Source organism: Haliotis cracherodii, unplaced genomic scaffold (assembly GCF_022045235.1).
Source record: "Haliotis cracherodii isolate W230 unplaced genomic scaffold, xgHalCrac1.p SCAF_23, whole genome shotgun sequence".
Lineage (NCBI taxonomy): Eukaryota > Metazoa > Mollusca > Gastropoda > Lepetellida > Haliotidae > Haliotis > Haliotis cracherodii.
The window spans coordinates 7,943,645-7,959,543 of NW_027266279.1; the positions used below are offsets into that span (position 1 = coordinate 7,943,645).

Below are 15,899 nucleotides of genomic sequence, written 5' to 3' on the forward strand. Positions count from 1 at the left end.
AATCAAATATATCGACTTTATCAAATACAATAAAGTTACTAAAAATCTACCTGTGTGTTTCTTTATTTGAAGAGTGCACATGGAGTGATTAACTGACATGACTTTCCCTCGAATTCCGATTATCGACGAATTTATTCCATAACTTATATCTATCTACAGAATCAAAGACCCACCGAAAATCAATAAAAGCACAGTAAAGACGTTTTGGGGCATTTAAAGCTTGACCAATCAGTGAATGTTGTGAAAATATGGCATAAACTGTGGTACTGAGCTTTGGTTGAAGGCCAAGCTGAGCATCTTTTACAACTGTGTCATGAGTAGACCACGCTGTAGCCGCTGATAAATAATGGATGTAAATAATTTCCCGAAACAACTCACAAGACACACAAGGAGTCCTCGATAGTTGTGGGGGGCACTGCCGTCCCCTTGGTTGAAAACATGAAAAGTCACTGCTGAAGACCACTATTTAGCAAATGTAACCAGTTGATAAGACACAGTTAAATATTTTGGGCAACAATGGTAATAAATACATTATGTATTCAATAAAATATTCATTTAAAATAGTGTCTGATCCAGGAGATTTATCACGCTTGGGAGAATTAATAGCCCTTTCGATCGAACTGTGACTGAGCTACAGTCGCCAGAAGCTGCAAGACTTATAAATTGTTCGTAAAAGTCATCATAGGGGGCACGGGTGTCCCAGTCGTCTAAGTCGCCGCGATTCGCTGTGCAGAGTTGCGTCCCTTGGGCATGCCAGAAACCTATGATTGTGGGTTCAAATCCCGGTTCGCCCCGATTATGTTTCTAGGTTTGTCAGCACCATACCCGTGCTCGTAGGTTTCACCGAAGTGGTAAACGTCTGAGACCTGCATCACTTCGGGCTTTCCTCCCACGCGATGTAACTGGAATACTGTTAAAAGCGGCGTTAAACCCAACTCACTCACTCACTCATTTCGACATGAATGGATGCGTCGCCGAGGTTGGAGTTACAATAATTTGAAAACATTTCAGAAATGAAGATCAAATAGTCGATTACTCTTACACTTTGTGAACCGCTAAAAGAGAAATTAGCCTTGCTATCTCCTTGTCGTCCATTTACTATTCCAAGTCTTGTAGATATACACATTTGCAGTAAGCTGTTCACAAAATTGTTTTGTCCAGTATTAGGGTTAACGAAAGATGTGTCTCCATCGTACGACTCTAGTGTATCCAGATGGTCCATCACATGACTGTGTAACTTACCATTGTCGATAAAATCATTGTTGTTTCTTGTTCTGCTCTTGAAATATCCGAGTAGGTACACTTTAACAAGAGACGTATACTTTCATATGGCTTTCAAGTTCATGGAATAAGTCGCAGTTATACTGCTTATAAACTGAAGAGTTATTTGTTGGCAAATAAACCAAAGCACGGTGTATCTTTGTTAAAGGGATCGGGTGGACAGGCTCGTTGACTTGGTTGATGCACGTCATCGTATCCCGATTGCGTGGATCGATGCTCATGATGTCATTTACTGGATTGTCTGGTCCAGACTCGATTATGTACAGAAGGCCGTCATATAGTTGGAATATTGCTGAGTGCGGCATTAAACAACAATCAAACAAACAAACAAATATTTATCAAATCTAAGCCATACAATAGGGCTGCAACGATACAGGAAGGTCACGATACGATACGCATCTCGATATTCTGGTCACGATACGATGCGTATCTCGATACGCAATGATACAAAAACAAGACTTAAAGCATGTCAAGATTGAACCTTTCATGATTTTGGAACAGTCAACATTATTTTATAATAACAAGACTACTGAAGTTGTTAAGCTTCAAAGTGGAACTTTCTCTAACTTTCCTTCAAAACAATTCAAAGTTCAAACACCAGAAAATAATTAATGTACTTCACCAGTGATACAACTTCAAAGAATATATATATATATATTACTAATAAACAATCGTGATAAATAAATCACTAATATTTGTAACAAATAAAATCTAACATAAACGGTGCCAAAATGCAGGAAAAAGCGTTTAAGAGCGTGTAACTAAAAACTTCTGGAGGGGGCATACATGGTACTTTGGTTTTGCTTTTACTATTTACTTAAAAATATGACATAGTTGCGCCCCTGCGGGATGATTTCTCTGGGTTTGTATTCATAAGAAACCTGAAGCAAAACTACACGGGAACATGTTCCCGATACGCCTAACACTCTCCTAAATACGGCCTCTGTTCGCTGTCACGGAAGTAAACAAATAATCTCCGCGCTCAATGGCGTCGAGTGCTGTGATTGGTCCGCGCTCCAACCATAACAAACACACATGGGGATATTTACCAATCAGAGCGCTCAGGGACATTGAGTGCGCTCAATGGAGAATCGTCAGTCCTCGCTCTCCTGTATCTGGTAAGGTACACGTACACGGCCCCCGCGTCAAAGGGCTATTGAATAGGTTTGTTTTAGAGACCCTTTACGTTCGGGATTTAAGGTAGCAGGGTGGTTTTTGCTTTTTTGTTAAATAGATCTATACTTTAAATCCAACTTCGCGCTTTGTGCTTTATCTGTAGTTAGAATTGGTAACCCGGTCAGGAGCCTCATAGAACCAGAATACTGTACATGGAGAAGAGAACACAGCGCAAAGCACTGCAGTTAAACATCCGACTTTTTGTCAACTATGTTTATAGTTCTACTGTCACTGGGGCCCTTTATAATAATAATTTAGATATTATTATAAGCTATTACAGATTTGGTCCCGAGACCAGGATCGGGTTATATTTTTTTTCTATTTCTAGTTATAGTCTGTTTCTGAAAAATACTATTAAAATGAAAATATGACTGAAGGTTTAGGTTTAAATTCGTCATTTTTGTCTGGACTGACGATGATCAATTTCTTGGTAGTGCCGGTGTTAATCCACAGGAACCACTTATCGATTTGTTGCTGCTCTGAGGCCAAACTGTGCACACACGTACAGGTAATAACTGTTGAATGCCTTATTATTTTAAAAACAAAATATAACGTAAATACAGAAGTCTATCAGAAAACATTTGGTTGCGTTGCAGTGTTGCGTGTTGCTGGAGAGTGACAGGCGTTACCTCCCCTGAGTGAGGCTGTTGATGCAGTGTCCCAGCACATGGCAGTGTTGTGTGTTGCTGTAGAGTGACAGGCGTTACCTCCCCTGTGTGAGGCTGTTGATGCAGTGTCCCAGCACATGGCAGTGTTGTGTGTTGCTGTAGAGTGACAGGCGTTACCTCCCCTGTGTGAGGCTGTTGATGCAGTGTCCCAGCACATGGCAGTGTTGTGTGTTGCTGTAGAGTGACAGGCATTACCTCCCCTGTGTGAGGCAGTTAATGCAGTGTCCCAGCAGGTGGCAGTGTAACAGTGATGTTGGGAGAGGGAGAAGGTGACCTATTGAAGGAGGGTGTTTTCATCAATATCGATGACATATTTAAGTCATCTATAGATTTATTATCAAAACTTGCATCCACACCTGATTTGTGAAATTGTATCACAATGCTTTGCAGGCAGTTGTGACGTCATCGATTACCATGACACCAGAACCACAAACCTCTCTACTACCAAAGCTGGTTGGCTGTACTTTTTACATTCGTGACAAGGGTTATTTCTGTTTACAAACTTATTATGTTCATAAAAAGATTTTGGGTAAAAAAATACAATATCACCTCTGTCAGAATTTTATACTTTTATCAACGAGTGTTGATATTAAAAGACACTGGGGCTAGATTTTCTGCACACCGATAGTTGATCAAGCATTGAATATATTTGTTCATATTGACATCTCTCGGCTCTCATTAGTTTCAAAGAATGATCAAGTATAATCAACTGTGACATATCTTTCTGACCAAATGCAGTCAAGGCTCTGACGACCTTAATTCACCAGCCAAACAGTGGGCAAATATACATATAATCAGTTTCTGAGGAGTAGTCAGACAAAATATGCAGATGTAAACGTGGGACAGACTTAGATACGTAAGAATTGACTTTCACTTTGTGTGAGTTCATATGAGTATGAACTTTCATAGAGTGAGGGCCAAACTGTATGAACGTCGGAGCTTGTAAGGCACGGATCGAGTCGATACTACGATAGTTTAGATGTGCATTTCTTCGTTTGATCATTAGGATGGCCCGTAGCGAGGATATTCGTGAACAATAATGCAGTCACGCTCTCTGACATTTCCCAATGTATACTGAAAAGCTGAGACCAAGAATAAAGGTTCTAAATAATCAGAAATTTTGCATGTTTTCGTGCTAGGGAATTCCCGGGGGTTTCCTCAGGAATGTGGAAGTAGTCCGTCAGTGTTTACGTAATTTCAACTGCCCTCTCGTCCAATGGAAAAGCCGTATATCGTGTAAACTTCAAATTAAAAAATGATATTCATCGGTATTATTGTTGACACATTTCAATTTATGCACTTCGTGTATGTTCTGTGCTTCAAGTCCCTTTTCAGTGTAAGTTTCAAAAGGCTCACAATTGTGTTGAAGACCTGAAATCACATTAATGCTTGTAATCAGGTTATTGTAACTGCATTTTTTCCATATTTAGGAAGAAGAGAAACACTGTCAGAGAGATGGCGGAGTCATCAACACCTGAGGAGATGCTGTCCTCTTCTGAATCATCAGGTAAATCTAAACACATCCAACGTTGTTTTGAATAGATCAATTAAAACAAATAGTTATAGATTAGTTTGTCCGTGATGGTCCACGTTATGAACTATTTTGAAGAAGAGACAAGAAGCATTATTTTGATAATTTTGCCGTTATTTAAGCAGTGTCAGCTTTGTATGTGTACCTGATTTTCATTTGTTTAACCTCAACCAACCAAATAAGAAGGGTTATATCTTGTTCCTGCCTGGTACATGTGAAATATTGTTGTTGTTTTCAAGGTGAAGTCCCAGTACACATGCTTGCTCATAACCGTGAGTGTACAGCTGATATTCTGTGTTTCTGTTAATCGCTCATACAAAGGAATTATCTGTACATATCTGTATCAGTCTACGGGCTATATGACCAACACATCATGCAATTCTGCTAACGTCATTTATGGTTTTAAATGTTCTATGTTGTTCCAGAGCGCATGTAAACCAATTTATCACTGAAGGAAAGAAACTGTACTCTTCGGAGCCTTTAGGAATCTCAACAGATTAACATGTTCATGCTCCATATGTTTCAGTCATTCTATATGTAACTGATTCACGTGTTCTGAGAGTCGAGTTCACAAACTGCCAGTCATGGCCTCATGAGACATCCTGGACCTGTATTCCCACTCCGGACCATCACTACAGAGGCCTGTTTCTAGATAACCCCAAGCTTCGTCCACAGTTGAGTAAGTTGAAGGAGAAACTGGAGTCTCGCGGTGAGCATCTGACCAGCATTCACAGTGGAAGTTTGATATTTGTCTTTGGACATGACACAGAGTTTGAAGCAATTAAACAGGCGGCTAGACTTCCGGAAATAAAAAACGCCATTTTGCTATTTCTTCAAGAGATCAGCTCACAAGTGAAAGACATCAGAATGGAAGCTGTCATTCGGGAGTCAAAGAGAACAGCAAAGCAACAGAAACAGCAGAAAGGTAATGTACTGTCTTGTCATGTCTCATCAATAAATGTGAAAAATGCATTAATAAATTGTTTGGGTATATATGTCTTCATGAACGTCATATTTTTCCAGAGTGTGGTCAAATCATTACTGGAATGGATGGTGATAGCACAGCAATACATTCCAATGTATCCAGTATACAGAACATCCATGAAATGCATCAAGGTACAATAAGACCCCTCCCAAAATCTTTATAGACATGTTCCTTCTTATCGTGTGGTTATTTGCACATTTGTACTGCGTAGTTTGTGTGTTAATATGTATTTATGTATTTCCCTTCCTATTAATTTAAATTTCAGGGAATATAAATATCGGTCGAGATCTTTGCAAATATTTTTACATCGTATTGAGTCATTTTTGGCAGATTATGTGTATTTTTATTACCCTTTCTATCAATATAATTTTTAGGGAATATACATGTTGGTGGAGATGTCTTCTACGTCAGCTATGACGATGGCAAGCAGGAAACAATCTGGCACTGCTTACCTCTACCCAACAGACATATCTCTCAAGTCCTCAGGGAGGCATGCGGACAGTTGGGCAGTAGTATCAGAGAGTTCTGTTGTGCTACACTAAGGAGGGTGGCTCGGAGAAGTCTGATATTTTCCTTCGCACATACAACCAGAGAAGATGCAATTGATATGATTGTTAAGCACAAGAGGGTCAAGGAGGTCTTCCTTGACTTCGTGCAGAAATTGGACCCATCAATTAAGGACATCAGGATAGAGGTGGAGTTGCGGGAGCTATGTGTGTCTGAGGAGCAGACAATACAGACAGCAGGTAATAATTGTTCATGTACATGTTCATGTATATAGCCTAGTGGTTAAAGCGTTCGCTCGTCACGTCGAAGACCCGGGTTCGATTCTCGACATGGGTACAATGTGTGAAGCCCATTTCTGGTGTCCTCCGCCGTGATATTGCTGGAATATTGCTAAAAGCGGCGTAAAACCTTACGCACTCACTCACTCACTCATGTACATGTACACAGGCAGCATTTTTGTAAACTTTGACCTCAACACCACATACGTCTCCTAAAATATTCTGTTATAGCAATATTCCAGCTATATGACTGTTGAAAAAAAAGAGGAAATTGCTTGTCAGAAAAATTACATTGTTGCAATTTGTTTTTCTTGAAATTAAGTCTGACTGACATGTTTTGTTTTCCAGCTGTAGCTGTACAAATATCTAATCGCGATACAAAATCCCAATATTACATACTGTATTTCTTCTCTCAATTCTGGATATAACATTACAATGCTGTAACACACATGAGGATTAAGTGTTGTATGAATTTTAGAATATTGAGATAGGTCAGTTCTACATGATAATTTATATTTCCATACTTCTTCCTCGCGAGTAGCTATTTCAATTAATAAATCCACCTTTTTTTCACAGAGAAGTCTATGACCCAGCAGCTGTAGTCTATATAACCATCACTGTATAGTGATGTGGTGATCCTCACACCCAGGCAATGGTTTTCCTACGGAGTTGAGGGTGCCTGTGTTACGTGGATTTCACGGCTGTGTTCATCCTATTTTATGATGTACCATTGAGATACTTCTCTCCTTATGTAGTCTCACAGTTACTTTTCTCCTTAAGTAGTGTCAGAGATACTTGTCTCCTCATGTAGTGTCAGAGATACTTGTCTCCTCATGTAGTGTCAGAGATACTTGTCTCCTCATGTAGTGTCAGAGATACTTCTCTCCTTATGTAGTGTCAGAGATACTTCTCTCCTTATGTAGTCTCACAGTTACTTTTCTCCTTACGTAGTGTCAGAGATACTTGTCTCCTCATGTAGTGTCAGAGATACTTGTCTCCTCATGTAGTGTCAGAGATACTTGTCTCCTCATGTAGTGTCAGAGATACTTGTCTCCTCATGTAGTGTCAGAGATACTTGTCTCCTCATGTAGTGTCAGAGATACTTGTCTCCTCATGTAGTGTCAGAGATACTTGTCTCCTTATGTAGTGTCAGAGATACTTCTCTCCTTATGTAGTCTCACAGTTACTTTTCTCCTTACGTAGTGTCAGAGATACTTGTCTCCTCATGTAGTGTCAGAGATACTTGTCTCCTCAAGTAGTGTCAGAGATACTTGTCTCCTTATGTAGTCTCACAGTTACTTTTCTCCTTACATAGTGTCAGAGATACTTGTCTCCTCATGTAGTGTCAGAGATACTTGTCTCCTCAAGTAGTGTCAGAGATACTTGTCTCCTTATGTAGTCTCACAGTTACTTTTCTCCTTACGTAGTGTCAGAGATACTTGTCTCCTCATGTAGTGTCAGAGATACTTGTCTCCTCATGTAGTGTCAGAGATACTTGTCTCCTCATGTAGTGTCATAGATACTTGTCTCCTCATGTAGTGTCAGAGATACTTGTCTCCTCATGTAGTGTCAGAGATACTTGTCTCCTCATGTAGTGTCAGAGATACTTCTCTCCTTACGTAGTGTGGGAGTTACTCCTCTCCGAACATAGGCTGTGTTCATCCTATTTTATGAACTACCACGAAGTTACTTTTCTCCTTAAGTAGTGTCGGAGATACTTCTCTCCTTACATTGTGTCGGAGATACTTCTCTCCTTACGTAGTGTCAGAGATACTTTTCTCCTTAAGTAGTGTCGGAGATACTTCTCTCCTTACGTCGTGTCGGAGATACTTCTCTCCTTACGTAGTGTCAGAGATACTTTTCTCCTTAAGTAGTGTCGGAGATACTTCTCTCCTTACGTCGTGTCGGAGATACTTCTCTCCTTACGTAGTGTCAGAGTTACTTCTCTCCTTACGTAGTGTCGGAGATACTTCTCTCCTTAAGTAGTGTCAGAGTTACTTCTCTCCTTACGTAGTGTCGGAGATACTTCTCTCCTTAAGTAGTGTCAGAGTTACTTCTCTCCTTAAGTAGTGTCGGAGATACTTCTCTCCTTACGTAGTGTCAGAGATACTTCTCTACTTACGTAGTGTCGGAGTTACTTCTCTCCTTAAGTAGTGTCGGAGATACTTCTCTCCTTACGTAGTGTCAGAGATACTTCTCTACTTACGTAGTGTCGGAGATACTTCTCTCCTTATGTAGTGACAAAATTACTTCTCTCTTTACGTAGTGATGAAGTTACTTCTCTCCTAACGTAGTGTCAGAGTTACTTCTTTTTTCCTTATGTACTATAGGGATAACCGACAAGTTCGGGGACACTACAATGTAATATTAGCAACTACAGTCACTTGGGTTGGAGGTAACCGTGTTCAAGGTGACACCTGATTTGGCAGCTTTGTTAACTTCTTCGTTTCCAAATATTCCAAAGTGACCTCCATATCCTGTTTTTAGATTGTGTTGTCACTGACACATGGAACAGATCTCATCTTCATTATATGATTTTCCTTTTCATCATTTGTTCACAGAAACATGGCCTGGAAGGACGGTGAATCCTGGACATAAGGGTGAGGAGGACGCGCCTCGCTCACATCGCCAACAGAAGGACGATGATGAAACATCTCCCCCACATACCCAGGAAAAGGACGACAAGGGCTCTTCCCTCTCCCTTTCCCAGCAGAAGGAAGATGAAGACACTTCTCACCCACATGACCAGAAGGACAAGGATGCCTCTCAACCACATCCCCAGCAAACGGACGTTGGGGACACATCCGACTCACATCCCAAACGGATGCATGCCGAGGACACGTCTCACCCACATCCCAAACGGATGAAGAAAGGTACTAATGGTGGTTCCAATAACATTTTGGGGCAGTCGGGTAGCCTAGTGGAAAGCATTTGCTCGTCACGCCGAAAACCCGGGTTCGATTCCCGAAATGGGTACAATGTGTGGAGCCCATTTTTGGTGTCCCCCATCGAGATATTGCTGGAGGATTGCTAAAAGCAGCGTAAAATCAAACTCACTCCTCAATATTTGTCTTTAGAAGCCGGGAAACGGATTGTTTATTTCTGGACACACTATCGCATTCTGTTTACAACTTTAGTGCATCCGTTGTGAAATAAATATGTGATGATCACAGTTAGTATACATTATCTGAACATATTTGTTGTCTCTAGATCGTTAAAGAAGAGCTGATGAGATAAGAAGTACATTGACTCACTCCAGTGTTGACAGTGAGTAGATAGGGCTGACATGTACATAGACTCACTCCAGTGTTGACAGTGAGTAGATAGGGCTGACATGTACATTGACTCACTCCAGTGTTGACAGTGAATAGATAGAGGAGACATGTACCTTGACTCACTCCAGTGTTGACAGTGAGTAGATAGGGCTGACATGTACATTGACTCACTCCAGTGTTGACAGTGAGTAGGTAGGGCTGACATGCACATTGACTCAATCCAGTGTTGACAGTGAATAGATAGAGGAGACATGTACCTTGACTCACTCCAGTGTTGACAGTGAGTAGATAGGGCTGACATGTACATTGACTCACTCCAGTGTTGACAGTGAGTAGGTAGGGCTGACATGTACATTGACTCAATCCAGTGTTGACAGTGAATAGATAGAGGAGACATGTACATAGACTCACTCCAGTGTTGACAGTGAGTAGATAGGGCTGACATGTACATTGACTCACTCCAGTGTTGACAGTGAATAGATAGAGGAGACATGTACATTGACTCACTCCAGTGTTGACAGTGAGTAGATAGAGGAGACATGTACATAGACTCACTCCAGTTTTGACAGTGAGTAGGTAGGGCTGACATGTACATAGACTCACTCCAGTGTTGACAGTGAGTAGGTAGGGCTGACATGTACATAGACTCACCCCAGTGTTGACAGTGAATAGGTAGAGGTGACATGTACATAGACTCACTCCAGTGTTGACAGTGAATAGGTAGAGGTGACATGTACATAGACTCACTCCACTGAAATAAATATGTGATGATCACAGTTAGTATACATTATCTGAACATATTTGTTGTCTCTAGATTGTTAATAGAAGAGCTGATGAGATAAGAAGTACATTGACTCACTCCAGTGTTGACAGTGAGTAGATAGGGCTGACATGTACATTGACTCACTCCAGTGTTGACAGTGAGTAGATAGGGCTGACATGTACATTGACTCACTCCAGTGTTGACAGTGAATAGATAGAGGAGACATGTACCTTGACTCACTCCAGTGTTGACAGTGAGTAGATAGGGCTGACATGTACATTGACTCACTCCAGTGTTGACAGTGAGTAGATAGGGCTGACATGTACATTGACTCACTCCAGTGTTGACAGTGAATAGATAGAGGAGACATGTACCTTGACTCACTCCAGTGTTGACAGTGAGTAGATAGGGCTGACATGTACATTGACTCAATCCAGTGTTGACAGTGAATAGATAGAGGAGACATGTACATTGACTCACTCCAGTGTTGACAGTGAGTAGATAGAGGAGACATGTACATAGACTCACTCCAGTTTTGACAGTGAGTAGGTAGGGCTGACATGTACATAGACTCACTCCAGTGTTGACAGTGAGTAGATAGAGGTGACATGTACATAGACTCACTCCAGTTTTGACAGTGAGTAGGTAGGGCTGACATGTACATAGACTCACTCCAGTGTTGACAGTGAGTAGATAGAGGAGACATGTACATAGACTCACTCCAGTTTTGACAGTGAATAGGTAGAGGTGACATGTACATAGACTCACTCCAGTGTTGACAGTGAATAGGTAGAGGTGACATGTACATAGACTCACTCCAGTGTTGACAGTGAGTAGGTAGGGCTGACATGTACATTGACTCACTCCAGTATTGACAGTGAATAGATAGAGGAGACATGTACATAGACTCAACAATAGTTCTTTCAATATTCAATTACATAAACAACAAATCTGGTATACCTTCTTTTGTCTCTCGTTTGTTTCTGTTGCGTGTTTCTGTTCCAAAACAAAATAACAATCTTTCCAACATTTTAACAAAGAGAAGCAATATATCTCAGCAGTTAGAACAAAGGCAGTGTACAACTTGTTATAAACTTAATTCAAACTTTAGAAATTGGATTCAGGAGGTGTGTGTTTTCTTCTATTTAGACACGTGGGGGAAGATGAACAGCAAACTAAATCTAATTTAAGTGATTTGGTAATCACAAAACGTGCATATATGCATATCCCAGGTGTAATACAAGTATATTAAATCTTAATTCATCAGGGAATATTTTAAAGGCAACACATTTGTCGAAAGGCAATAACTTGTCCTGTTATGCCGTTATACACAAAGAAATTCTTTCTCCCAAAGAATTGCTGTAGTTATGCTGTATATATGCTTATAATGAACTAAAATTCGTTATAACCGTAGTTTACTGTAATGTTTATGTGCTATATATATTTTTCTGAACAGTTTATTCGCTGTTTCAGCCTTGAGTGATCCGTGTCAGGATCCAAGCCACAGTGAGGGGATTTCACTGTCCCCAGAGACAGGACAAGAGTCTGCTTCACAGGGTAGGTGGGAGAACACAAAGTGGTAGCTCAACCCTAATCCTTAATTCAGTCTCTACAACCCGTCTAACGCGCCGTGCAGAGTTGCGTCCTTTGGGCAAGCCAGAATCCTATGACTGTGGGTTCAAATCCTGGTTCACCCCGATTATGTTTCTAGGTTTGTCAGCACCATACCCGTGCATGTGGATTTCACCGAAGTGGTAAATGTATCAGATATAATGCCCTGATATAACTTGAATACTGTTAAAAGCGGCGTTAAATCCAGCTCACTCACTCACAACCCGTGAAGATCCGGGTTAGAATAGGTCTGAATAGGTCTTCAGCAACCCGTAAAAGGCGACTGTGCTTGTTGTAAGAGGCGTCTATCGGGATTGGCATGTCAGGCTCGCCGACTTAGTTGATGCATGTCATCGATTCCAATTGCGTGACGTATACCAGTGTAATCTGATTATCCCTATATTTGATATATATATATATATATATATATATTTATATATAAATATATATTATATTCTCCAGTCATACACAGAATAATGTTGCAACTACTGGAAGTCAAAGAAGATTTGACACCTTAAATACATATTCCAATAACATGAACCATCTGTGTCATTTCCCTTACTTATATTGTTGTCAGCCATGTTGGAAGTGTTAAATGGTGTATCAATGTTCGTGACACATATCACTTATGTTACAGTGACCCCATCACGGTCTTGCACAGACCACAGCCTCTATGATGCCAGCGGGAGGGGAGACCTGGAGGAGGTGAGGCTGATCCTGGCTACTGGTCTGGTCAACATCAACTGTCGAGTGGGATTGGGGCGCAGTACACCGGTGATGGCGGCAGCATGGTCTGGACACAGAGAAGTGGTGGAGCTCCTTGTGAGTAAAGGAGCCGATGTGTCACTGGTGGACGGTGGTGGTAACAACAGCCTTCACTACGCCTGTTGTGGAGGAGACGTAGAGACAGTGAAGTCTGTCCTGTCTCCGAATGTGGTGGACATCGACAGTAGAGGATGGAGGAGAAGGACAGCCATGATGGAGGCAGCGGACGGGGGACACAGAGAAGTGGTGGAGCTCCTTGTGAGTAAAGGAGCCGATGTGTCACTGGTGGACAGTGGAGGTAACAACAGCCTTCACTACGCCTGTTGTGGAGGAGACGTAGAGACAGTGAAGTCTGTCCTGTCTCCGAATGTGGTGGACATCGACGGTAGAGGATGGAGGAGAAGGACAGCCATGATGGAGGCAGCGGACGGGGGACACAGAGAAGTGGTGGAGCTCCTTGTGAGTAAAGGAGCCAATGTGTCACTGGTGGACAGTGGAGGTAACAACAGCCTTCACTACGCCTGTTGTGGAGGAGACGTAGAGACTGTGAAGTATGTCCTGTCTCTAAATGTGGTGGACATTGACGGTAGAGGAGAGGTGAGCAGGACACCGATGATGTGTGCAGCACGTTGGAGAAACAGAGAAGTGGTGGAGTTCCTTGTGAGTAAAGGAGCCAATGTGTCACTGGTGGACAAGGACGGTAACAACATCCTACACTTGGCCTCTGGTGAGGGAGATGTGGAGACTGTGAAGTTTGTTGTGTTTCTGAACGTGGTGGACATCAACGCCAGGAACAACATTGGGTTGACAGCGGCTGACAGGGCAAGAGACTGGGTGAGACGTCAGCTGCTGGTGGATTTCCTTGTGTCACACGGCGCTCAGTGAAGTCAGAATGCCGTTCACGTCATAGTGTTTTATATCTCAGGATTTTGGTGAAATCTTTTAGGTGAAATAAAACTTGTAAAACATTTTCTGACATTGTGTCATTTGTTGTGTTTGGAACTTAGCATGATCAGGTAAGATAATTGTTAAATTGTTAACAGAGTGTAAATATAGATGATCCGTGATTGGTATGTAAACACCACATCTCCAGATATAATTATGTGTTGATTGTATGTCATAAGTTTATAATTAATGGTGAACAGACAGCAAACTGTTTACATCTCAGACCGAGCCTAGGTTCGCCCGGCTAACATGGTGCCAAATGTACAATGACAGTGCCGTCATACTGCTGATGATATCACAAGTACTGATAAGCGGCCTTGGCCACACACCAAAGCGACTGGCTATTTTCTCCGCCGATATCAGTTGGTCACAGGCCGGCGCAATGCCATCTTCCCGAGGCAAGGGTGTTAACTGACTATAAAAGTCCAGTTTCCACCCTTGCCGAACTAGGCTGGAATTCCTGGCATCAATCGTTATAACCAGTTATGTCCCTTCTGTGGTCTAGTGGTAGAGCGTTTGCCCGGAGAGCGGAATGTCCTGGGTTTGATCCCCGGCCGCATCATACCAAAAGACATTAAAAGTTGGTACTTGTCGTTACCCTGTCTGGCGCTCGGCATCAAGGGTCTAAAACAAGAACTGGTGTGCTCGGAGTCTGTATACTGTTTTTTGAGTGGGATATTCATGTTAAACTGCGGCATGGTGAGCTTGCACTATAAATTGGCATCAGCCAGGACTAGTTCAAGCAGCCATGCAAACACACACACATACATGCATCAGTCAGTCAGTATCAGTCAGTATTAAAGTGAAACACCACACTAGTCTCTGAGAAAATGGCATCACAAGTCAGTATCTCGTGTGTCAGCCATGTGCATTGATGACTGCCGTGCAATGTCTATACATGGAATGGATGAGGCGGTTGATGAAGGCCATGGGCACTTGAGCCCACACTCTGAGGAATGCCTGAAGCAGTTCACCTGCAGTTGTCGGCCTTGGTCGGACGTCATTCAGCCGTCTTGGAATCTCGTCCCACAGGTGCTCATGGAACTTAAAGGGCAGGCCACTGCATGGTTCTGATGCCATTCTGATGGAGGAAGTCTCTTGTTGTTCTCGCAGTGTGGGCACGGGCGTTATCATGCTGAAACTCGTGGTTGCGACGATGTGCCAAATGAGGCATGGCGTGTTGTCTCAAGACTTGATCAATGTACCGGGCTGCTGTGACACCATTGCCTCTCCCTGGACCGATGTTCTGGAAGACCACAGGGCCGATCCTCTGTGCAAGACCAATTCTACCCCACACCATGATGCTCGGACCACCCCACGAGTCTCTCTCAACAGCACAAGCATCCAAATAACGTCAGACTCTCTCTCTCTCTCTGTCATCTGCTGTTGAGATACAGTAACGGCTCTCGTCTGAAAAGAGGACTCTTCTCCACTGCTGGTGGCGCCAATACTGTTGCTGTGTTGCCCGTTTGAAGACGGTCCCGGCGGTGACGTGGTGTCAGAATGGGTCCTCGATGTGGCCTGTGACAGTGGAAGTGTCTGCTCGTCAATCGCCGACGCACGGTGTCCGCACTAATGTGTCGCTGGTGTGTCCCCATGGTCTGTCGAGCAGTTTCCGCAGCAGTAACAAAGCGATTTTGTTGCACGATCTATCGATCCTGACGTCGGAAGTTGACCCTCGGTCTTCCACTACGTGGTCGGTCATCTGTGGTGTTGGTGGTCTGGCACCGTTGCTGGAGCCTGTATATGGTCCTGACGTAGACTTTAAATGCATTGGCTACTTGCCAGGCGGATTGTCCAGCCTGCCATCGTCCAAGGGTTTGGCGTCGCTGATTTCTTGTCAATCTTGGTATGTGGTAGCAATTCAATAACGAATGTTTGTTATCCGATCTGGGTGGATTTTTATAAATAGGGCAAGAAATGGGGGAACCAAGGCCGTTGCCGTGATGCTTTTGGGCGATCGGTTTTATTGTCATCTGCTTTGGGGGTAATGTTAAATTTTAGAAACTTTGTCAAAAAGAACCCAAATATTTAAATGACAACTTTTCATGCAATGTTACTTGGGGTGACGTTTCTCTTGTGGTTCAGTATGTAACGGATTTTAGAAATTCCAG

The 15,899-nt window shown here is 42.4% G+C and overlaps 1 protein-coding gene across 1 annotated transcript; it reads left to right on the forward strand.

The window, feature by feature from the left end:
* Nucleotides 1–2,372: 2,372 nt before the first annotated feature.
* On the forward strand, nt 2,373–13,769 carry LOC139471535 (ankyrin repeat and KH domain-containing protein mask-like). The gene is made up of 9 exons (XM_071253911.1): nt 2,373–2,445; nt 4,556–4,632; nt 4,896–4,928; nt 5,183–5,581; nt 5,680–5,772; nt 6,016–6,387; nt 8,988–9,299; nt 11,938–12,021; nt 12,713–13,769. The coding sequence occupies exons 2-9, from the start codon at nt 4,581–4,583 to the stop codon at nt 13,723–13,725; spliced, it is 2,358 nt and encodes a 785-aa protein (XP_071110012.1). The 5' UTR covers nt 2,373–2,445; nt 4,556–4,580; the 3' UTR covers nt 13,726–13,769.
* Nucleotides 13,770–15,899: the final 2,130 nt, after the last annotated feature.